Below are 24,908 nucleotides of genomic sequence, written 5' to 3'. Positions count from 1 at the left end.
ACCAGTTGAGTGCTGATTAAGTGTGCTGTGCACTAGACTGGGACCACATTCATGGTTGTTTCCTTGTGCCTGATGCCAATGGGATAAACAGTACACTGTTACATTAAATAAGATTAAGCAGAAATTAGAAGTGCTGAGTGGATAAAGATACTGTTTATTGAAATTAGCAGCAAAACTGCAAGTGTGAATATGAAAATGAAACATTTATTAAGATATTTAGATAACGTTTGAAGCAAATTGATTGAAAATATTTGTCTACATTTTTCTATAAACCATTTTAAGAGGTTTGGGCATTATCTGAGATACTTCCATGCCATTTACCATGGGAGTGTGCAGCCACTTTAATGCTGAAACAGTTTTATCCTAAAATGCCTGTACTTCAGTTTGTATGTCATTCAATGCTGCTGATGAAAAGTGTGGCTCATTAACTAGAACAAGTCTTAGAAAGTGAGATGTCACATTTTACATAATGACATGGTCTCACACATTTTCTGTATTGCTGCAATATTCTGCACATTCCATTCCATTCCATTGGATCCCCTGACCTGTTTTTTAGTGTCTCTGTTTTAATTCTCTCTTAATGTTTGTTTTTAATATTTTGCTTTTAGTCTTGCTTGTTTTAACTGTACAGCGCTTCGGTCAGTTGTAATGCTGTGTTTTTAAGCGCTTAACAAATAAAAATGGTATGGTATGGTATTAAAAAGGTGATACATTTACTGGAGAAAGCACCATAGACACACAATGCAGAAAACGTACTTTCTTCTTCCTCAACTATGTTAAAAAATTGCATTGTTTGAATAACAGGTGTATTTTTAGACAGCTTTAGTTAATGATGTACTGTATAGGTCAGCATTGTATTTAAGAAAAAATAGCTAATATAAAAAGCAATATTTTGAACTATAACCCAAGCATATATTTGACACAATTTTATTTTTACAAATTAAAACAAAATATGTTTATGTTTAATGGAGTTTTTATGTATACAAATTCTGCCCTATTTGATGCAGTGAAAAACCTATAATGGACTAAGTGATCTTGAAAACGTATTGAATAATAACATTGTAATTAACTGTTACAAAACACCCACCATCAAATATTGCCACTTTTTTTTTCTCAAACCATAATCCTCATCAAAAATGTAGTATGTTTTTTGACTTTACTACTTGCAGACTGGCACCTCCAGACCCCGATTTGTTTGATAAACACCATGTGCTTGTGATATATTATTTGAAAAACAGTATTATGCAGAGTGGCTGTTTATTTCTTTTCATCATTGCACAAACATTCTATCTATCCTTAAATACTCTTAACCTGAATATTCCTATTTTAGATTGTGAGGAGCTGAAGAATATTTCAGCAGCTTTATTCACCAAGTAGTATGCAGCCATGGGCAGGGCACTTTTCCAACATAGGACGCATTTAGTTTACATTCACACACTACACCAGGAAAAGGTGAGTAACCTAGTTAAGGCAGAAACCTGAGTCCACATAACACTCAGATGTCATTAAACTGTGCAATAAAAGAGTTAAACATCACAAATGGTCATTGTGAATCCCAAAACAAACATGGAACCTGTGTCTCTCAGCAATGTGGCAAATGTTACTTTTAAAAGTACAGTAATCCCTCCTCCATCGCGGGGGTTGCGTTCCAGAGCCACCCGCGAAATAAGAAAATCCGTGAAGTAGAAACCATATGTTTATATGGTTATTTTTATATTGTCATGCCTGGGTCACAGATTTGCGCAGAAACACAGGAGGTTGTAGAGAGACAGGAACGTTATTCAAACACTGCAAACAAACATTTGTCTCTTTTTCAAAAGTTTAAACTGTGCTCCATGACAAGACAGAGATGACAGTTCTGTCTCACAATTAAAAGAATGCAAACATATCTTCCTCTTCAAAGGAGTGCGTGTCAGGAGCACAGAATGTCACATAGATAGAGAAAACAATCTCTAGCAAACAAATCAATAGGGCTGTTTGGCTTTTAAGTATGCGAAGCACCGCGGCACAAAGCTGTTGAAGGCGGCAGCTCACACCCCCTCCGTCAGGAGCAGGGAGAGAGAGAGAGAGAGACAGAGTTTGTTTTTCAGTCAAAAATCAATACGTGCCCTTCGAGCTTTTAAGTATGCGAAGCACCGTGCAGCATGTCGTTTCAGGAAGCAGCTACACAAAAGATAGCAACGTGAAGATAATCTTTCAGCATTTTTAGACGAGCGTCCGTATCGTCTAGGTGTGTGAACAGCCCCCCTGCTCAATCCCCATACGTCAGGATCACAGATAGTCAGCGCAAGAGAGAGAGAAAAGTAAGCAATCTAGCTTCTCAGCCATCTGCCAATAGTGTCCCTTGTATGAAAGCAACTGAGGAAGCATGTACCAGAAATTAAAAGACCCATTGTCCGCAGAAATCTGCGAACCAGCAAAAAATCCGCGGTATATATTTAAATATGCTTACATATAAAATCCACGATGGAGTGAAGCCGCGAAAGGCGAAGCGCGATATAGCGAGGGATCACTGTATGTCATATTACTTATTACTTACAAAAAAGTAATTATGTTATAAATTTAGCGATTTCTAAAATACTGAGATAGATTATTTCAACCAGAAGGAGAAATAACGCAATCACATGAGCAATGGCCTAAGAAAACTTATCTTTGTGAATGCTTCCACTATTTTCTGTTCATGGCTGAAGGATGCATGTGTGAAGCTAACAGATGTGCAGGCTAACAAATTGCAAAGGACATGTGCAGACTACAAAATGCTTTAGTGTAACTCAGTCAAGGGTTTACATGGCTAAATAACTGTGCTACTGGTAGATAAATCTACATGTGTTAACCCAGAGACCATTATCTCGGTTTCTCGGAATAAGGGTATACGATGGCATTTTTGAAACTGGATTTGTGTGAATAACCGGGTTATTAAAGCACATAAAAATGCATATATTGATGCACATACTTATATGAGGCTGGTTAAGAGTTATTGATTAACTAAACCAGCACATCAGAGTACCTAATTTAAATCCAAATAAACACAGGAATCAAATGTAAACTTCCCAAAAACAATGATAATGGCACATGACAAAAGTTATTACCAATGCTTCTTAAGACAGTCTAAAAGGAAGTTAAATTTCAATATCTGCTCTATCCAAAACAGGGTTGAGAGGAAAAAATTATTTATCCATCCATCCATTATCCAACCTGCTATATCCTAACCACAGGGTCACGGGGGTCTGCTGGAGCCAATCCCAGCCAGCATAGAGCGCAAGGCAGGAAACAAACCCTGGGCAGGGTGCCAGCCCACCGCAGGACACACACACACACTCACACACCAAGCACACACTAGGGTCAATTTAGAATCGCCAATGCACCTAACATACATGTCTTTGGACTGTGGGAGGAAACTGGAGCACCCGGAGGAAACCCATGCAGACACAGGGAGAACATGCAAACTCCACACAGGGAGGACCTGGGAAGTGAACCCAGGTCTTCTAACTAGGAGGCAGCAGCGCAACCCACCGCACCACCGTGCTGAAAAATGATTTATTTACATCAGATATATTAAGGTTGAGATGAACCCCAAAAGAAAGATGCAGACAGTAGGAGTATCAACAAATGCAGACACATTTAATATAAAATACCTAATCACACATTTAGATATTCAACTTAAATGAATTGGTTTTTGATGAGTTTGATATTCATATACAATGTGATGTAATTTATTCCAATTAATTAAAATGATACCCAAAATGCAATGCCAATCTAAAATAAAAAGCCAACTATTACAATGGAGAATTGCATTAATTTGATTGCTGTTGTCAATACTAACTTTCAGCAAATCTGGGATAATGTTTGAGTATTTCTTTGTGTATATATCATTTTGGGACACCCAGCTGATATGCCCAGTGTTATAACAAAATTTTGATTTGTTTTTAAAGGTATGCTAAATATTTTATGGAAGAGAAGATTGAAAAAAGGACACTTTATAAAGTATTTGGAATCAGATTTGACATTATTGTACATGGAAAGGTACAATCCTTTTATTTTAACCTTTTTGACATTGTAATTAGCCTTTGTTTTAATATTTTAATTGCTATAAGTGCATACCTTAAAACATAGAACCAGTGGCAGCAGCTCGGTATTGGTATATATTAAATCATTTTAATTTTTCAAAAATTAATTTTAATTTCATAGATTTGTTTTAGTATCCATTAATTGTCATAAGGACAGTTGTGCAATGAAATGCTTACTTGCATGCTATCTCTTTTGCAAAGGAAAATGTGTTTGGGATATATCCATACTTTCATAATGAGCTTCTGCGTGATAATTTAGGTTAGATTAAATCCTTTAAACATTCAGTAGCAAAATATCAGAGAAAAAGCAATCAGTAACATTAGCAGAATGATGATTTATAAACTTGCATAGACATCTAAGGGCATGAGTCAGACATACTGACAAAAGTAAAATGACTACACTGTACAGTGTCTTATCTGTTAGTGAAAATGCATATTTGAAGTTCCTAATAACCCTTCTAACCTTATGAAATCTATGTTTCTTGATGTTGCACAATATATCTAACTCTTCATTCAGAAAGACATTTTTAATTAGTTAATTATATTTAGAATTACTTAATCAACTTACATTTTTAAGATTTGGAGGATTACTTGTCATAATATGTCTCCTTAAGTAATACTGTAATCTTAATACCTGATTATATTGTTACCCCTGCATGGTATGGAATCCTTCTGCTTTCATGTACTAAGTAAAAATATTAATTATGTTAAAAGCTTGGTATCTTACTTTATGACTGTAGTAAATGCAACCCCAGTTTATGATCTTCTCCTCAGGCTGGAAAATTTGATATCATACCAACTATGACAGCGATTGGGTCTGGTGTTGGAATTTTTGGAGTGGTAAGTACTATATTAAGTTGGTTTATTTCGTTTTGTTATTTTGAACTGGAAATGCTATAATGGGTTTCAATACATTAGAAAGTGAAAGGTAAAGCAGAATGATTACCATCTTTTTTATTTATTTATTACATTATTTGAATTTAGCATCACTAATGAACAGTCAATCAGTCCAGTTTAAGGCAGCATGGCAGTGCAGTGGTTAGAGCTCCTGCCATAGAAATATGCTGTCTTCGGCTCAAATCCTGAGCTTGTTCGTCATCTGTATGAAATTGACACAATATGTTCATATCTAATGCAACATACTGTGCCAAGTAATAAACTGCAGCCATAGAACGTGTTGTGTTTAAGCAAAAGAAGATTAAGAAGTGACATGATTGAAGTGTTTAAAATTATGAAGGGAATTAGTACAGTGGATCGAGACTGCTATTTTAAAATGAGTTCATCAAGAACACGGGGACACTGTAGGAAACTTGTTAAGGGTAAGTTTCGTATAAACATTTTCTTTACACAGAGAACCATAGACATTTGAAATAAGCTACAAAGTAGCGTGGTAGACGGTAAGACTTTAGGAACTTTCAAAAATAGACTTTTTTTTGGAAGAATTAAGTGGATAGGACTGGCAAGCTTTGTTGGGCTGAATGTCTTGTTCTCGTCTAGATTGTTCTAATTGTCTAATATTCGGTTTATTTCTGTTCTTCTTTTCACAATACAGTATATACCTATACATAAAAAACTCACCATATATCAAGTAGATGATACCATACTCCAAACCTCAAAGACATTCAGGTTGGGTTGAATGGCAGTAGGGTCTGTGTGTGGCCTGTGCCTGCAGTTATATTCTGTACTGTGCCTAGGATGGACTATGGTCCCTTTTAAACATTAATTGACTTAAATGGACTTGAGAGTGTATGTGTGTGTGTATATAAGATATATATAATGTACTGTACTGCATATACAGTATATTTATATTTTTATTAGTGCTGGGAAACGATTAAAATTTTTAATCGTGATTAAGCGCAGACAATCACAACAATCACATTGTTATGCTCAAAATTCAATAATGAAAATGAGTGCATTGTATGTATTTGGTTTGCAAACACTTTAAACAAATAAGGTGCTTTTTAACAGCAGTATTTCCTTAACATAGTAGCAGTTAAAATATTTCTTGTAAATCTCAACTTAAACATTAATGTAATCAAATCAAATATAAAACCAAAGCTATTTGCCACTGCCAAGGCATTAACATTTTATCTAGTTTTGTTATAGAAAAACAAGTTACCTTCAGAGTCCAGAGCCACGATCACAACATTATAACAGGCAACTTCCGAGTAACAGCAAGTTAACATTTCTAAATCTGTTTTCTTTTTTATCTGAACAGATACCAGCAGAAACATTTTGTTTTATCAGGGAGCAGCATAAATAGTGTCTATGTTCAGTAGTAACTCTTTGAGGGCTAATATTTTTCCAAAAAACTCAGTTTTCTGAAAAGTGCACAAAGCAATGGTTTCACACATAAATCAGGCCCGCACCTAGGGGGGGACAACCATGACACTTGTCAGGGGGCCGAGCTAGATAGGTGCCCGCCCTTTTTCGAGTTTTTTTTTTTTTTCTCGAAAGGTCCTTTATTATCAAGAAGGGGCACGTCGACATCATACAGCGGTTGCCGGTGGGTTCGATCTCGGATCTAGCTGCTTTGAGTTTGAACTCCATTTCCGTCATCCGTTGAACAGTGGGAAAATGCAAGACCGAGAGCTTCAGCGGCATTCTCATAAAGGCTGTCCCGTGTCCGTCATCAAGATAACATACGGAAGTCGGAATGAGTGCCGGTGGCAGTGCGGCAATGTTTATGTTTAGTCTCCACCTTTTGCCTTCGCGAATCGCGGAAGTTATTCATTCAATGCTGGACAGTCGCACTCGCAGTCGTGTGAGTATTAAGAGTTAGGGCCTACTGTTCCGTGCACGCTTAGAGTTAGACTTTACAAAAGCTTATAATTTGGCATTATTTCATTATTATGTGAACAGTGAAGAGAAGCACCTATCTGCGTTAATTTTGTATTTGGACTTTTGGTCTTAACAGCGGCTGTCATCAGACTCACTCAGCAGTTAGAGACAGGTACGTGCGCTATTGTACAATACACGCATTGTAATTTCATTTTGTTTAGTTCACCAGTCCAGTAACACGGACATGATATAAATTGAACTAGCGTGTTTTGTTTACAAAATATTTCTAATACCACTATCGCTTATCGTTATTTTACATATCCGAGTCCTGCGGAATTTTGATTGCTAAATACCCAAGTGATCTGACTACTGACTTGAAAGGAGAGTTGCTTCACATCAAAAATGTGTATGATGCGACTTTCAAAGATTGTGGTAACTTCTGTCTTGATTTACTAAAATCGATATTTGAGCTTGGACTTGAAGGCATATATCCAGAACTATGCGTAGCGTTGAGGATATTTTGTTGTCTCCCTGTCTCTGTGGCACAAGGGGAAAGATCATTCAGCAAACTTGCAATTATAAATAATCATTTGCGGTCGACTATGACCCAGCAGAGGCTGAATGGTCTCGCAACGTTATCCATTGAACATGAACTTGCAAATACCATAAGCTTTGATAAAGTCATTGATGATTTTTCAAATATTAAAATTAGAAAATGGTCAGCAAAGCGTTAAGGGATTAACCCACCAGCCAGTAACTGCTGATTACCATGATGTTTACACAATATGGAGAGATATTTTATATTCAGAATGAGTTTTTCAGAATAAACTATTCCTAGTAAACCATTGACTTTCAAAACCCTTCATCAAAAACCAGGTTTTCGAAATTTTAAGTGGCGTTTTAAAATATACGCACATATTTGAAACATGAAAGGGGCCCGAACTCTGTCAGCGGCCTGGGGCCCAGAATTTCCTAGGTGCGGGCCTGCATAAATTAACATAAAACATCTGTTGCTGCCTGTTGTTCCAACAGAGTTGAAAACCTATTAAAAGTAAATTTCACACAAATATAGGAATTCTTCACACAAAGAACCATAAATAAATGTCCAAGTAGTGTGATAGACAGTCTTGAATCAGTGTTATTTTGAAGAATCCAAACGTGTATGATTGATGAACTAATTGGGCTAAAAGGCATTATTCTTCTAGGGTTCTAATGTTCTAATGAGTGTGTGGCACAATAAGAACATAGGCAAGTTGTTTGTCTAAGCATCAGGTTTTGTATCACTAGCTGGATGGCTTGGTTTAGAGAAAATGTCCAAAGGCAAGATGGCTTGTTGACTTCAAACAAGACAGCACTTAGAGGTTAAACCATTTTGATAAACAGATACAATAGTGTTAAATATTGTTACATGTAGTCTAATAAACAGTTCAATTCCATTCTGACAATTACACGCCATCTCTTTCTTTCTCTTTTACCAGAAATATTCCAGTAAGTCACTTGCCTTCATCTCTGATATTTTTTCTAGTTTCCCTCTAGAATATTTACTTTTCAAAAGGGCGTTGTTATACACTTTATATAATGCCTTATACAAGCTAAAATACTTCTATATATGGATTCATGAAAACTAAATATGGGTATACAAGTAAATTACATTCTTAGTTCTGAATCGCAATCTGATTATATAAGTGGTTACCTACCAGGTAACGCTTGTGGTTGGTCAGCAAGTCGGCAAACATTTTCTGCGTCCTTCTCAGTTGCGAGAAGAAGCGCATAGATATGTGATACTTATTGGTGCTCATCAGGTGTACACACATATTTTCATACCCTTACGGGGATCAACCTCAGATGTCAGCACCTGAGGCGAAGCCTCTGATGTCACACCATGGCAGCAGGTTCACTTGTAAATATACAGTAGTAAAAAAAAAGGTATATGTCTGCATAACCAATTAAAGCTTAAATCACACAAGTGCTATTTATTGCTCCTTACTGCAGAGCTTACTACAGTAGCAAGTCATAAAGCAGAAACCAACTCTGGATAAAGTGCCAGTATCTTCACTGGGCACACACCCACACTCACTCATACCAGGTCAAATCAGAGTTGCTAGTTTAACCTAATATTCATGATTTTAATAGGTAGGAGGAACACCAGTGCATCTGTACAGACCCAGGTCAAATGAGTTCACTGTAAACAGACAGTGACCATGCCATCATTTTAACCTACTCTGCTAGAATTCTAAGACAGTAGCACTAAGCACTGCAGCACCCTAATCATTATTTTTCAACTTTATTATTATTACTTTTTATTTGAAAGATAATTTTGCTTAAGGCAACATAAAAAAAACAGTTCATAAAACACACAAAGTGTCGGTCACGAGAATTCAAAAATAACACTCAAAATAAATATTAGCTAATGAATTAGTCTTTTTATGTTTTGTTGGTGAAACTTGTTGAATCAGGGTGTGGATGATGTGAGACACATTTGTTCTTTTCCAGTACTTTATTTTATTCTCATACTTTCCAAGTAAAAGTAACTAAATAAATAACACAAGTAGTATAAAGATACTCACATGAGCTGTTTTATTAAGGGATTTGTGAGACTTACCAAGTTCGTTTACAAGGTTGGCCTATTGTCTCACCTTAAGATTAACGCACACACACACACACACACACACACACACGCACACACACACACACATCCTAGTCACACAATTAAGTCTGAGTGATACTAAACTACGAGTCACTTTGTAATATACCATATAAATGTCATCCACATAGATAGATAGATAGATAGATAGATAGATAGATAGATAGATAGATAGATAGATACTTTATTAATCCCAATGGGAAATTCACATTCTTCAGCAGCAGCATACTGATACAATAAATAATATTAAATTAAAGAATGATAATAATGCAGGTGAAAAACAGAAAAACAGACAATAACTATGTATAATGTTAAATATTAACGTTTACCCCCCCGGGTGGAATTAAAGAGTCGCATAGTTTGGGGGAGGAACGATCTCCTCAATCTGTCAGTGGAGCAGGACAGTGACAGCAGTCTGTCTCTGAAGCTGCTCTTCTGTCTGGAGATGATACTATTAAATGGATGCAGTGGATTCTCCATAATTGATAGGAGCCTGCTGAGCACCCTTCGCTCTGCCAAAGATGTTAAACTGTCCAGCTCCATGCCAACAATAGAGCTTGCCTTCCTCACCAGTTTGTCCAGGCGTGAGGCGTCTTTCCTCTTAATGCTGTATGTAAGAGTATGCAAGAGTGATGCCTGTCACTCCTCAGTACCCCACAAAAGGACTCACTATCACCAGCACTGACAAATGTACGGGTATCCCTGAGACACTAAGGTTCAGCATCCTTCGGTTATATGCCCCTTACCAACCAATGGGGTCTTATTTCTACCACTCTTGTTTTTCTATTGAGGTGTGACCTGTCAGTCTTGATGAACCCTGTAGGATGAACAAAGGGTAATTTCCTCTTCACCAGGTGCCCTAATATCTTCTTTATCACTTTAATTACTTTAGATAAAAAGTAAAGAAATATAAAAGTAATATGGTATTTAATAAAATATAACTATACTAATATAAGAAAGTATAATAGAATACAAAATTATTAGCAAAGTCTGGATATACTGTAGGTAGTCCTAGAAAAAAGCTTAATGAAAATAAGCAATGTCAAGGGTGGATGTTGTCCAGAGTGAGTTTTTAATTTAGAAATTTGTATGATGCATAACTTTATGTTCCCCAACATTCAGAGGAAATGGTAACTCGTTCTGCTCCCCATTCTTTCAGAATGACCATTATTTATGTTGAAATTCCAACTGGAGGCTCTGGGACATGTGACATTACACACATTTAATTGACAAGCTGTCTTGGTAATGGATGGCTCTGCTCAAAGGTTTGATCCTGTGAAGATCTGCACTGTTTTCTGTTCCATCTACCATTAAGTTATAACTGACAGAAACAGATGTATTAAAGTTACAAATTAATGGTCCAATACAGGAATAATATATAAGAGAGGATATTTTCAATGTAATATGCCCCTGTAGTTAAATTACCTTAAGGGTCCTGTAATTTTCTTTATAGTTATAGTCCATTCTGGTTTGTTTGAGCAAAATTAAAACTTAATATAAGCAGTTTGTACTATTAAAATATTATACTCCAAGACATATGCACACATATTTCAAAGCAGGCAATAGATAACAAAACACACAAACATTATTAAAAAAAAAAAAAATTAGTTGCGATGTGGCACTTATAGAAGGAATTAAAGGAGTAGCAATCAGCACCATAATACTAAAAACTTAGCTTATCTTTTAGAGCTGGTTTACTTTGGAACTGTTCTGCTATAAACAGGAGAGGGTAGATTTAAACAGAAGAGAGGCAGGAGGTCATTAAAGGTCATAATCAGAAAATTAGAGCTCATTTTTGAGAAAACCTAAAATATTTTTTACCAGAAAAAGTAGACTGAAGAAATTTGCACACAAACTGCCATGGAAGTTATCAGCAATCTCTTTAGCTCTGCCAATGTAGTATGGTCCAAAAGATCCAAATGCTGGATGACTTTAAACAAGATAGCACCCACATGTTTAACTATGAAGACAAGTATTCTGTAAAAGCAACATTTGGAGTCTTGCCCATTTTATCATCCTGTTAAAATATCCATCCATCCATTTTCCAACCCGCTGAATCCGAACACAGGGTCACGGGGGTCTGCTGGAGCCAATCCCAGCCAACACAGGGCACAAGGCAGGAACCAATCCCAGGCAGGGTGCCAGCCACCGCAGGAACTTTTTATTATTTCTACTTTATTATCAATGGTGATGGTTTTTCTCTTCTTTACTGTATCACCAGCACTTGCATCAGATTTGTGTTTCAGAGACATTCTTGAAGGGCGAAGACAAAAGGTTAAGATGAGCTCTTCTGCACAGCACTGTACAGCTATCACAGCAGGCAGGCATCCCTCAGCACGTCTGGTGTACTGACAAGAGACAACTTCCTGCTATGTACGTAACAGTACAAGCAGGCTTGCTATTGAGAATGAATGGGAGTAGCGAGGGGCGGTTCACCCCCCACCCACCACACAGTAACCTCCACTACAGTATGCAGCCTGCAGCGTGTGTCTGCCCACCGAGAACGAACACGGTGCGCCAAAGGTGTGTAGTGAATTGCCCACCACCGCCCCCATTCAACAGGCAGCCACCCGAAGCACACTACAATGCTACCCCCCGCCGCCCCGTTCAGCCACAACCGGGTCACCGCTTGCAGCATTACCAGCCGCCCACCGAAAACGATTCGGGGGGAGCCGTGTGTAGTGGGCAGGCAGTGAAACGCCCTACACCGCTCCATCCAGCCTGTGTCCAGTCAGGAGGAGTAACTGCGGCGGCGTAGTGGGCGGACAGCGAACCTCCCCGTTAAGCCTCCGTCCTGCACACGAGCGATAGCTGTGGCCCCAGTGACTATGGACCACGGGTCACCGCTCACTTGCCACTGAGAGCCGCCTGAGGGACACAGGGACACTACACTGCGCGAGCAGTGAAACCCCTCCAGCCATTACTTGCAGGGTCCTCCGGTCAAAGATGACGGAGCGGCAGTTAATGAGGCGCATGTGTCACAGCTGTGGCCTCATTCGTAAGTCGTAGGTCGTGTGTCCGTAACCTGGGGATTACCTGTATTGGTGTTTTTTTTTTTCAAAAATCTTCTTTCGGCTGATCCCGTTAGGGGTTGTCACAGCAGATCATCTTGTTCCATATCTTCCTGTCCTCTACATCTTGCTTTGTAACACCCATCACCTGCATGTCCTCTCTTACTACATCCATAAAACTTCTTTTAGGCCTAACTCTTTTCCTCTTGCCTGGCAGCTCTGTCTTTAACATCCTTTTCCCAATATACCCCGCATCTCTCCTCTGCACATGACCAAACCAATCGTTAAACCTGAGCCGACCCTTTAATGTACTTATGTCTAATACTGTCCATCCTCGTCACACCCAATGCAAATCTTAGCATCTTTGACTCTGCCACCTCCAGCTGTCACCTGCTTTCTGGTCAGTGACACCGTTTCCAACCCATATAACATAACTGGTCTCACTACCATCCTGTAGACCTTCCCTTTCACTCTTGCTGATAACCGTCTGGCACAAATTACTCCTGACACTCTTCTCCACCCATTCCACCCTGCCTGCACTCTCTTTTTGCACCTCTCTACCACAACCCCCATTACTCTGTACTGTTCATCCCAACTCTACTCCCTGCATCCTCACCCTTCCACTGACCTCCCTCTCATTTATACACATGTATTCTGTCTTGTTACTACTGACCTTCATTCCTCTCCTCTCTAGAGCATATCTCCACCTCTCCAGGGTCTCCTCAACCTGCTCCTTCTACAGATCACAATGTCATCAGCAAACATCATAGTCCAAGAGGACTCCTGTCTAATCTCATCTGTCAACCTGTTCATCACTATTGCAAATAAGAAAGGGCTCAGAGTCAATCCCTGATGTAATAATAATAATAATAATTCTTTGCATTTGTATAGCGCTTTTCTCACTACTCAAAGCAATTGCAGGTTAAGGGCCTTGCTAAAGGGCCCAACAGAGCAGAGTCCCTATTGGGATTTACGGGATTCGAACCGGCAACCTTCTGATTGCCCGTGCAAATTCTTAGCCTCAGAGCCACCATTCCACCCACCTGTAATCCCACCTCCACGTTGAATGCAGACCTCATCACTGTCACACTTCCCTCGTACATATCCTGTACAACTCTTACGTACTTCTGTGCCACTCCCGACTTCCTCATACAAAACTACAACAACACTACAACTCCTCTCAAGGCACCCTGCCATATGCTTTCTCCAGGGACACAACTCCTTCTGGCCTTCACTATACTTCTCCATCAACATCCTCAGAGCAAACATTGCATCTGTTCTGCTCTTTCTTGACATGAAACTATACTGCTGCTCACAAATCATCACATTCCTTCTTAACATAGATTCCACTACTCTTTCCGTTAACTTCATGCTGTGGCGCATCAATTTTATTCCCCCTGTAGTTACTACAGCTCTGCACATCACCCTTATTCTTAAAAGTCAGTACCAGTACACTTCTTCTTCACTTCTCAGGCATCCTCTCACTTTCCAAGATTCCATTAAACAATCTGGTTAAAAACTCCACTGCCATCTCTCATAAACACCTCCATTCTATTCTTCATCCTCTTCATAGCTGTCCTTACTTCCTCCTTGCTAATCCGTTGCACTACCTGATTCACTATCTCCACATCATCCAACCTTCTCTCTCTCTCATTCTCTTCATTCGTCAGCCTCTCAAAGTACTCTTTCCATCTTCTCAATACACCCTCCTCGCTTGTGAGTACAGTATGTTTCCATCTTTATCCTTTATGACCCTAACCTGCTGCACAGCTTTCCCAGCTCGGTCCCTCTGTCTAGCCAGTCGGTACAGGTCCTTTTCTCCTTCCTTAGTGTCCAACCTCTCATACAACTCATCATATGCCTTTTCTTTAGCCATTTTCACCTCTCTCTTCATCTTGTGCCTTATCTCCTTGTACTCTTGTCTACTTTCTGCATCTTTCTGACTATCCCACTTCTTCTTTGCCATCCTCTTCCTCACAATACTCTCCTGTACTTCCCCATTCCACCGCCAGGTTTCCTTTTCACCCTTCTTCTGTCCAGATGTCACATCAAGCACCCTTCTTGTTGTCACCCTTACTACTTCTGCTGTAGTTGCCCAGCTGTCTGTTAACTCTTCATTGCCACCCAGTGCTTGTCTTACCTTAAACTCAACCTTGCAGTCTTCCTTTTTCAACTTCCACCATGTGATCCTTTGCTCTGCCCACACTCTCTTCCTCTTCTTGATCTCCAACGTCATCCTACAGACCACCATCCTAATCTGTCTAACTACAGTTTCCCCTGCCACTACATTGCAGTCTTTAATCTCCTTCAGATTGACTCTTCTGCATACGAAATAATATACCTGTGTGCATCTTCCTCCACTCTTGTACATCGCCCTATGTTCTGCCCTCTTCTTAAAATACGTATTCACCACAGCCATGCCCATCCTTTTTGCAAAATCCACTATCTTCTGACCTTCTTCATTCCTGTCCTTGATCACCATACCTATACATTATCTCCTCGTCTCCTCTGTTCCCTTCACCAACATGTCCATTGAAATCCGCTCCAATTATCACTTTCTGTCTCTTGGGTACACTGTCCATTATTTCATCCAACTCACTCCAGAAATCTTCTTTCTCATCCATTGCACACTCAACTTGCAGGGCATATGCACTAACAACATTCATCATCACACCTCCAATTTCCAGCTTCATAATCACTACTCTGTCTTACACTCTTTTCACTTCCAATACACTCTTGACATGCTGTTCCTTCAGAATAACCCCTACTCCATTTCTCCTCTCATCCACACCATGATAGAACGATTTGAATCCACCTACGATTCACCTGGCCTTACTCCCCTTCCATTTAGTCTCTTGCACACACAATATATCATCCTTCCTTCTCTCCATCATATCGGCTAACTCTCTCCCCTTACCAGTCATACTGCCAACATTCAAAGTTCCTACCCTCAGTTCCACTCTCTTTACCTTCCTCCTCTCCTCTTTCATCCGGACATGTCTCCACCCTCTTCTTCTCCTTCTTCGGCCAACAGTAGCCCAATTTCCACCAGCACCCTGTTGGCTAACAGTACTGGTGGCGTTTGTTGTTAACCCTGGACTGGACCGATCCAGTATGGAAATCCGTATTGTTGCCCTCAGGTTGAACTGGCAAAATTTGCCCTTCCTGACGTAACCCTCCTCATTTATCTGGGCTTGGGACCAGCACGAAGAAACACACTGGTTTGTGCATCCCCTGTGGCTGGGTTTTTTTTGTTCAAAAATGATATGTATAAACTATTTTACAATGTGTGTGTAATTGTAAGACAGAGATTAATGCTCAACAACTGTTTTGGCTTGAAAAATGAACATGCTTGGATTTTAGGCTTTTCCTCTGTGCCCCATAAACTGCAATATAAAGAAACAATGCAGGCAAGATATTTTTTAAAACTGATAGAAAGTAATTCACTTTAGAACACATTTACATATGGCAAATGCATATATAGCATGTTTGTGAAGAACTGATTTAAACAATAAATAAAATTATTCTTTAACTGGCTACTCTACTAGACCGAGTATGGAGGCATGTAGGAGAGTGGACTGGCACCCTGGTGGGTTAACACTAGCAACTAAGTCAAAAAGGGTGAAATTCCACTTTTAAGCATTTTCATTTTCTTTCTCACTCAAATATAAATATTGTTAAAATAGGTTCTAGATGTAATAAATACAAAAATGCATACTATGCTAATCAACTAAGTGAACACAGAGGTGCTGCTATTCAGTGTCAGCAGTTTGTTCAAAATATTTAAAAAAGAAAGATTAATTTGGTGAATTTGTGTCATCTTACCCTATACTCTCTTAACCCAACTGAGTAAACAACAAGCAAACATTTGAAAAGTATACCTCAGACTCTCCTGCACTGCTGTCATCTGTGGAACGGATCATCTTTTATGTACCTTTAAATTAGCTAAGAACTAATTTCATGAAAAGACCAGTAGTCTGATTTTTTAATTCCAAACACTAAGTAACTTTTTTTTAAATTTTACTGATTTTATTAAAATCACACATCATTCCATGCAAATAAATCAATTTTTACAAACATAAGATCGAAAACAAATCAATCCCCACCCCTGAGAAAGACAGCTAAGCCAGTAGAGTAAAACTAAAAGCTAGTAAAAATAAGTAAATAGATGAATTAATAAGTGAATAATGATAAATGGAGGAATCCTCAGTGTTTTAAAAGCTTATTCTAAAATGTTATTGATTAGATCCTGCCAGGTTCTGAAAAAGTTCTGCAGAGATCCTCTAAGTGAGAATCTGATTTTTTCCAGTTTCAAATAGTATATAACATCAGTTGCCCACTGACTTAGAATAGGAGAGTTAGGATTCTTCCAGTTGAGCAAGATACGTCTACATGCCAATAGTGAAGTAAAGGCAATTGCAGTTTGTTTGTCCTTCTCCACTTTAAGCCCATCTGGGAGTACACCAAGCACAGCTGTTAGTGGGTTAGGAGGGAGTGTTGACACCAAGACTGTCTGATAGGCATTTGAAGATTTTGGTCCAAAATGATGTTAATTTGGTGCAGGCCCAAAACATGTGGCCCAGTGAGGCTGGAACTTGCTTGCAACGTTCGCAGGTTGGATCTTGCCCTGGAAACATTTTGGACAATTTTAAGCAAGACAGATGTGCTTGATATATAATTTTGAGTTGAATAATTGTATGCTTTGCGCATATGGAGCTCGAGTGAATTCTCTGCATTGCTACTTTCCACTCCTTTTCTGAAATATTGAGTGAGAGATCCTTTTCCCACTGTCCTCTTAGATCTTTGAAAGGGAGGGACTGTAAAATAGTTGTATATATTACAGAAATGCTGTCTGAGTCCTCAAGACTGATCAATATTTTTTCCGCCATAGAGGTTGGTGGGAGGTGAGGAAAATTGGGCAGGTTCTGTTTAACAAAGTTTCTGATTTGAAGGTAGTGAAAGAAATGTTTTGCTGGGAAGTTAAATTTGAAATGTAATTGTTTGTAGGATGCAAAGACGTTGTTTATGTACAGATCTCTAAGTAATTTAATCCCAAATGTTTTCCAGGCATTAAAAACTGCATATGTTTAAGAGGGTAGAAAAAGGTGGTTCTCGTGCAGAGGTCTCACAGTTAAAAGCTTCTTTATCTTAAAATGTTGTACATTGGTTCCATATTCTGAGTGAGTGAAGCACAATTGGGTTGTTAGTATATTGGTGATAACTTGCATTTATTGGGGTACAAAGCAAAGAATTTAAAGATGTACTGCAGGAGTTTATTTCTACTGCCGACCAAGCCTGTGTATGTTCATCTATTTGTGTCCATGTCCAGGTTTTTATAGCTTGTATATTTGCTGTCTAGTAATAAAATTGAAAGTTAGGTAGAGCCACCTTCTGCCTTAGGTCTTTGTAGGGTTGCTCTTTGGATACGTGGATGTTTTGAATTACAAATAAATTAGGTTATGATTGAATCTAATTTCTTAAAAAAATTATTTATTGATGTACTCTATATTGGAATGTTTTGAAATAAAAAGAGAAACTTAGGAAGAATATTCATCTTAACAACGTTAATTCTTCCAGCTAAAATGAGATGAAGGGTTGACCATCTATGCAAGTCTTGCTTAATTTTTTCCATACAGACAGAGAAATTTTGTTGGTAAAGAACTTCATGTTTACTTGTGATATTTACTCCTAGGTATTTAAACTGATCTGTGATGATAAAAGGGAAGGTGTCTAATCTAATATTGTATGCTTGAGAATTCACTGGAAAGAGCACGCTTTTAGTCAAAGTAATTCTGAGACCAGAAATCTTTTGAAATTCTGTATGTGCTGTTAGGACTGCAGGCACAGTATTTTGTGGATCTGATATATACAGTACCATATCATCTGCATATAGAGAAATTTTCCTTCTCCTTTATGTCCTTTATGGAATTTTCATTTCACTAAAATGCACCTTCTTTAAAGGTCATTGAGGATAAAGAATTGGACTTGGAATCCTGTGGGGGTTGTTCTAAATCTCAGTCAGTGCTAGATACTGACTACTGTATGTCACATCACCTACCTGCATGCCATCACAACAAATGCGTATCTGCCTGGCTTTAAGGAAATTGTATGTTGGAATCTTCACATTGATTTTGGATCACAATCCTTCTTGTCTTAGAATAGGTGTAGATTCATTTTTATGGGCAGCATGGTGGTGTGTTTTTCATCACTTCTGCTTATGTTCCCTATATTGTTACTGTGCTTGTTAAGAGATGAATACTAAGTCCTTCAAGGTCATTCCTGTAAGCATTCACACTATGCCTCAGAAGTACTGCAGACTTAATTTTCATGCTCGTAGCAAGAATATTGGTGTTATTCATTTTTAACAATCTTATGTTTGCTTTTTTTTCCTCAAAGGCCACTGTCGTATGCGACCTTTTACTACTTTACATCATGCCACAGCGTCACTTTTATAAAAATATGAAGTTCAAGTACACAGAAGAACAGGAGGAGGTAATATATGTATAAATATTATTTTTTTAAATTTGCATTAAGTTAAAATACATTAAAAAGATACATTTGTCATAACCAGGTCTCACAGTCCATTAAATGTGGTCAGTTTTCTACTCATTTCCTGTTTCTAAAATGTGTGCTTTCCATAGTCTGTACTGTTAAGAAAACTTTTCATGTGTGTCTACTTAATTCCTAATTTTCTTTCCTTTTGTCTTGTAATCGTGCTAAAAGAATGTCTTTAAGAAGTGTCGTGACCTTTATAGATTGCAAAGAATACATGAGACTAGCCCCTGTGGTCGGGTATATTTCATGGCTGGTTTCACTGTCAAATCTCAAAACATATTTTCATTTTAGAATTATGACTTTGATATTCTCTTTTACATTTGGATTTGATACAATGTTTTCTCTTTCCCACATTATTGTAATTTCTAAAGCCTTTTATGTTTGTTGAAAAAAAGCCAATTCTTCCTAGAAAAAATCAAAGAAATCATGTATTTTTGTCTTTATAGATAAAAACTACTAACTAAATACTTTCTACTTGGGAATGATGACATGTTCTCTGGTTCCCATGAAACTGTTTATATCTACAACTGTACATATCTACAGTGCATCCGGAAAGTATTCACAGCGCATCACTTTTTCCACATTTTGTTATGTTACAGCCTTATTCCAAAATGGATTAAATTCATTTTTTTCCACAGAATTCTACACACAACACCCCATAATGACAACGTGAAAAAAATTTACTTGAGGTTTTTGCAAATTTATTAAAAATAAAAAAACTGAGAAATCCCATGTACATAAGTATTCACAGCCTTTGCCATAAAGCTCAAAATTGAGCTCAGGTGCATCCTGTTTCCCCTGATCATCCTTGAGATGTTTCTGCAGCTTCATTGGAGTCCACCTGTGGTAAATTCAGTTGATTGGACATGATTTGGAAAGGCACACACCTGTCTATATATGGTCCCACAGTTGACAGTTCATGTCAGAGCACAAACCAAGTATGAAGTCAAAGGAATTGTCTGTAGACCTCTGAGACAGGATTGTCTCGAGGCACAAATCTGGGGAAGATTACAGTAATCCCTCCTCCATCGCGGGGGTTGCGTTCCAGAGCCACCCGCGAAATAAGAAAATCCGCAAAGTAGAAACCATATGTTTATATGGTTATTTTTATATTGTCATGCTTGGGTCACAGATTTGCGCAGAAACACAGGAGGTTGTAGAGAGACAGGAACGTTATTCAAACACTGCAAACAAACATTTGTCTCTTTTTCAAAAGTTTAAACTGTGCTCCATGACAAGACAGAGATGACAGTTCCATCTCACAATTAAAAGAATGCAAACATATCTTCCTCTTCAAAGGAGTGCGCGTCAGGAGCAGATCATGTCAGACAGATAGAGAAAAGCAAACAAATCAATAGGGCTGTTTGGCTTTTAAGTATGCGAAGCACTGTGGCACAAAGCTGTTGAAGGCGACAGCTCACACCCCCTCCGTCAGGAGCAGGGAGAGAGAGAGATAGAGAGAGAGATAGAGAGAGATAGAGTTTGTTTTTCAATCAAAAATCAATACGTGCCCTTCGAGCTTTTAAGTATGCGAAGCATCGTGCAGCATGTTGTTTCAGGAAGCAGCTGCACAAAAGATAGCAACGTGAAGATAATCTTTCAGCATTTTTAGATGAGCGTCTATATCGTCTAGGTGTGCGAACAGCCCCCCTGCTCAATCCCCCTACGTCAGGATCAGAGAAAGTCAGCGCAAGAGAGAGAGAAAAGTAAGTTGGGTAGCTTCTCAGCCATCTGCCAATAGCGTCCCTTGTATGAAATCAACTGGGCAAACCAACTGAGGAAGCATGTACCAGAAATTAAAAGACCCATTGTCCGCAGAAATCCGCGAACCAGCAAAAAATCCGCGATATATATTTAAATATGCTTACATATAAAATCCGCGATGGAGTGAAGCCGCGAAAGGCGAAGCGCGATATAGCGAGGGATTACTGTACAGAAAAATTTCTGCTGCTTTGAAGGTCCCAATGAGCACAGTGGCCTCCATCATCCTTAAGTGGAAGAAGTTCGAAACCACCAGGACTCTTCCTAGAGCTGGCTGGCCATCTAATCTGAGCGATCGGGGGAGAAGAGCCTTAATCAGGGAGGTGTCCAAGAACCCAATGGTCACTCTTTTAGAGCTCCAGAGGTCCTCTGTGGAGAGAGGAGAACCTTCCAGAAGAACAACCATCTCTGCAGCAATCCACCAATCAGGCCTGTATGGTAGAGTGGCCAGACGGAAGCCACTCCTTAGTAAAAGGCACATGGCAGCCCACCTGGAGTTTGCCAAAAGGCACCTGAAGGACTCTCAGACCATGAGAAAGAAAATTCTCTGGTCTGATGAGACAAAGATTGAACTCTTTGGTGTGAATGCCAGGCGTCACGTTTGGAGGAAACCTGGCACCATCCCTACAGTGAAGCATGGTGGTGGCAACATCATGCTGTGGGGATGTTTTTCAGCGGCAGGGACTGGTAGAATAGTCAGGATAAAGAGAAAGGTGACTGCAGCAATGTACAGAGACATCCTGGATGAAAACCTGCTCCAGAGCGCTCTTGACCTCAGACTGGGGCGACGGTTCATCTTTCAGCAGGACAACAACCCTAAGCACACAGCCAAGATATCAAAGGAGTGGCTTCAGGACATCTCTGTGAATGTCCTTGAGTGGCCCAGCCAGAGCCCAGACTTGAATCCGATTGAACATCTCTGGAGAGATCTTAAAATGGCTGTGCATCGACGCTTCCCATCCAACCTGATGGAGCTTGAGAGGTGCTGCAAAGAGGAATGGGTAAAACTGGCCAAGGATAGGTGTGCCAAGCTTGTGGCATCATATCCAACAAGACTTGAGGCTGTAATTGCTGCCAAAGGTGCATCGACAAAGTATTGAGCAAAGGCTGTGAATACTTATGTACATGTGCTTTCTCAATTTTTTTATTTTTAATAAATTTGCAAAAACCTCAAGTAAACTTTTTTCACGTTGTCATTATGGGGTGTTGTGTGTAGAATTCTGAGGGAAAAAAATGAATTTAATCCATTTTGGAATAAGACTGTAACATAACAAAAGGTGGAAAAAGTGATGCGCTGTGAATACTTTCTGGATGCACTGTATTTGTGTCTGTCTGTATGTGATGTAGTAATCATACCTGTATGATTATTACATAAACAGAAGATATTTTTCTTAAGTGTGCTCTAAATTGTAATTAACCTTTAAAATGTGGTGCACTATATAAAATATGATGCATAAACAAAGATGACTTCAGTTACTGATATTCACTATGAACATTGTTTAAACATTTGTATTATAAAACATTATTAAAAAATTACAATTAAAGTTCACATAGCCAATAATCAAGAAAGCACTGTCAATATAAAATTCTGCCAATGCCACATCCAGTTTTCCAGCAAATTATTGAAGTGAGGAAAAATTATGAACAATGCAACTATTAATACACAAAACCAAAAATAGCAGTGCAAAACACATTGATAAACACACAGCTATTTTTCCAGTAAAATGTTGATTGTTACCATAACTATAATGCTGTATGAGGGGAGAGGTGCACCTGTGTCCACCACTTACACATGCTGGCTCAGACTGATTTTCTGATTAAAAAAGGTAATAAATGTGACCAGATTACTTGTTGTCAAAAATTGATAGAATTTTGTTAAAATAATTTGGCAAAGGAATGTGCATTGTGAAAAAATGGTTCTTGTTTACTAAAAATCAAAATACACTACAAGGAAAAAATGGTAATACCTAACCACAATTGTATATAATTGTGCTATTAAAACTGAGCTGATCTCATGGTTTCAACAAGATGTTAATTTTTTGCTCATTTCAGTGTGAAATACTTCCTTGACATCTGGATTGGCCAAGAATTCCACAGTCACCGTTCCTTGCCCATTTATCTTGGAATTTGGAGAAGCTTGCCTGGGCATGTTTTATAACCGCCAAGCTGATGCAGAGAAGAAACAAGGCTGGATTTGTCCATTTCCCTTTCACCTCTGCCTTTACTATTTACAGAGGGAATTCAAGACAAAATGTGAATTGAAAAACAATAAAAGGGAAAAATACCTTTCAAAGACAATGTCGACATAACATGGATATTGCACATTCAGATATGTGGTTAACTGGGGTATATGTTAATAATATAATGAGTGCATGCAATGATCTATTCATCATCTTATCCTACTTTATCCTGAGGAGCATCGCAGGGGAGCTGGAACCAATCCCAGCATGCATAGGGCAAAAGGCAGAAGCAATCTCTGGACAGAGCACCAATCCATGGGAGGGTGAACACACACATGCACTAGGGCCAATTTAGTATTGCCAATCCATCTAATCTGCATCCTGGCCTCCTTACTGCAATGTAGAAGTCCTACCACTGTGCCACCATCCTGCCCACATGCAATGATAAAAGTGAAAATTCTGGTTAATTGGTGCCTTCTTTTTGTTAAATGTTTTGTACCTGTTGTCACAGGGTGTGTACTGCATACCTTGACATAGGCATGAGGACATGGACATACAGTATATTAAGGAATGATTAATTACTCCCTCAAAAATGTTTACGACTCACCCACATACAGCAAAGTAAGGGCAATGTAAGGAAGGAAATGGACTGGACAGTAAAACACATCTATCTATCTATCTATCTATCTATCTATCTATCTATCTATCTATCTATCTATCTATCTATCTATCTATCTATCTATCTATCTATCTATCTATCTATCTATCTATCTATCTATCTATCTATCTATCTATCTATCTATCTATCTATCTATCTCTGTCAGTCAGTCAGTCAGTTAGTCAGTCATGTATGGCCTCAGTCCTTCTTTACAATTGGATAGGATGTTGCATTTTATTTGGAGATGGCTTATGGTTGTATCACTTTAATCTTTTCTTTGAGTTATTCAATCTTTCATTTAAACAGACTTCTCACACAAGCCATCTAAATTGTTTATGGGCGTCAATCTATGGCCACCTGCATTTCTATAAAATGGCCAGCTGGACCATCAAGCAGATACTCCCAGTCTTGATTGTGTGTTCTCCACTACTCTAATGAACACTTTGAATTGAAGGAGAATTCTTAACATTATTTATTACTTTTGTCCCTGAAGTACGCAGAGAATGAGAACAAGAGATCCTGGCAGCATTTGCCACAGTTCTTGGTATGCCAGTTTTTCATTCATGGTGTGTCAAACAGCTTAAGTTTAATTCATAGAAGCCTTTGTGTTCTTGGCTATAAAACCCTATAGTTATTTGGAAAAGAAATTTATTAAAGTTTTAACATGTGCTAATTTATTTTTTGTGGATGTAATAAAATAGGCAATTTTGTTCTTTTGCAAAATGAATATGGTTATTCTTTGCTTCATATTTATTAATTTCACTCTATTCAATAACTTTATCACTTTGGCTCCTAATAATAATGAGCTGCAGTATGTGCAATGGCTATAAAAAGTATTCACCACCTGAAGAGTTTTTCATTTGTGGAGGCAACATTTTACACAAACATCTTACACAAAGTAACATTGTTCACAGGTTGTTTCTGTTATCATAAGAGGGTGAAATATTTATATGTGCAATATAAGGAATATTAACAAAAAAGTTTTGTTATCCTATACCTTAATCAGTAAAAATATACAAGTTTAAAATAATAAAAAACATGTTAAAAAATATTGGAATAGTGGAAAATATTCTAACACCTACTGTATCATCCCTGCACCTATAATATAATACAGTGTCTATAAAACGAATTCACCCCCATCTTGAGAGGTTAACATTTTATTGATATACAATATTAAATCATGTACATTTATCATTGCTTTTTTGACATTGACAGAAAAAGACTCTTCGACGTCAAAGTGAAAGTAACATG

At 38.4% G+C, this 24,908-nt stretch overlaps 1 protein-coding gene across 1 annotated transcript in view; it reads left to right on the top strand.

The window, feature by feature from the left end:
* The window catches only part of p2rx1 (purinergic receptor P2X, ligand-gated ion channel, 1), a 59,874-nt gene extending 35,490 nt beyond the window's left edge, over positions 1-24,384 (top strand). Inside the window, exons 9-12 of the mRNA XM_028807019.2 lie at positions 3,933-4,023; positions 4,842-4,907; positions 18,900-18,995; positions 22,872-24,384. Of these exons, the coding sequence (XP_028662852.1) occupies positions 3,933-4,023; positions 4,842-4,907; positions 18,900-18,995; positions 22,872-22,889 (271 nt within the window). The 3' untranslated portion in view covers positions 22,890-24,384. The remainder of the gene's footprint in view (positions 1-3,932; positions 4,024-4,841; positions 4,908-18,899; positions 18,996-22,871) is intronic.
* Positions 24,385-24,908: the final 524 nt, after the last annotated feature.

This window comes from Erpetoichthys calabaricus, chromosome 8 (genome assembly GCF_900747795.2).
Source record: "Erpetoichthys calabaricus chromosome 8, fErpCal1.3, whole genome shotgun sequence".
In the NCBI taxonomy this organism is placed as follows: domain Eukaryota; kingdom Metazoa; phylum Chordata; class Cladistia; order Polypteriformes; family Polypteridae; genus Erpetoichthys; species Erpetoichthys calabaricus.
Note: the sequence above shows the minus strand (reverse complement) of the source record. Positions and strands in the feature narration are given on the sequence as shown.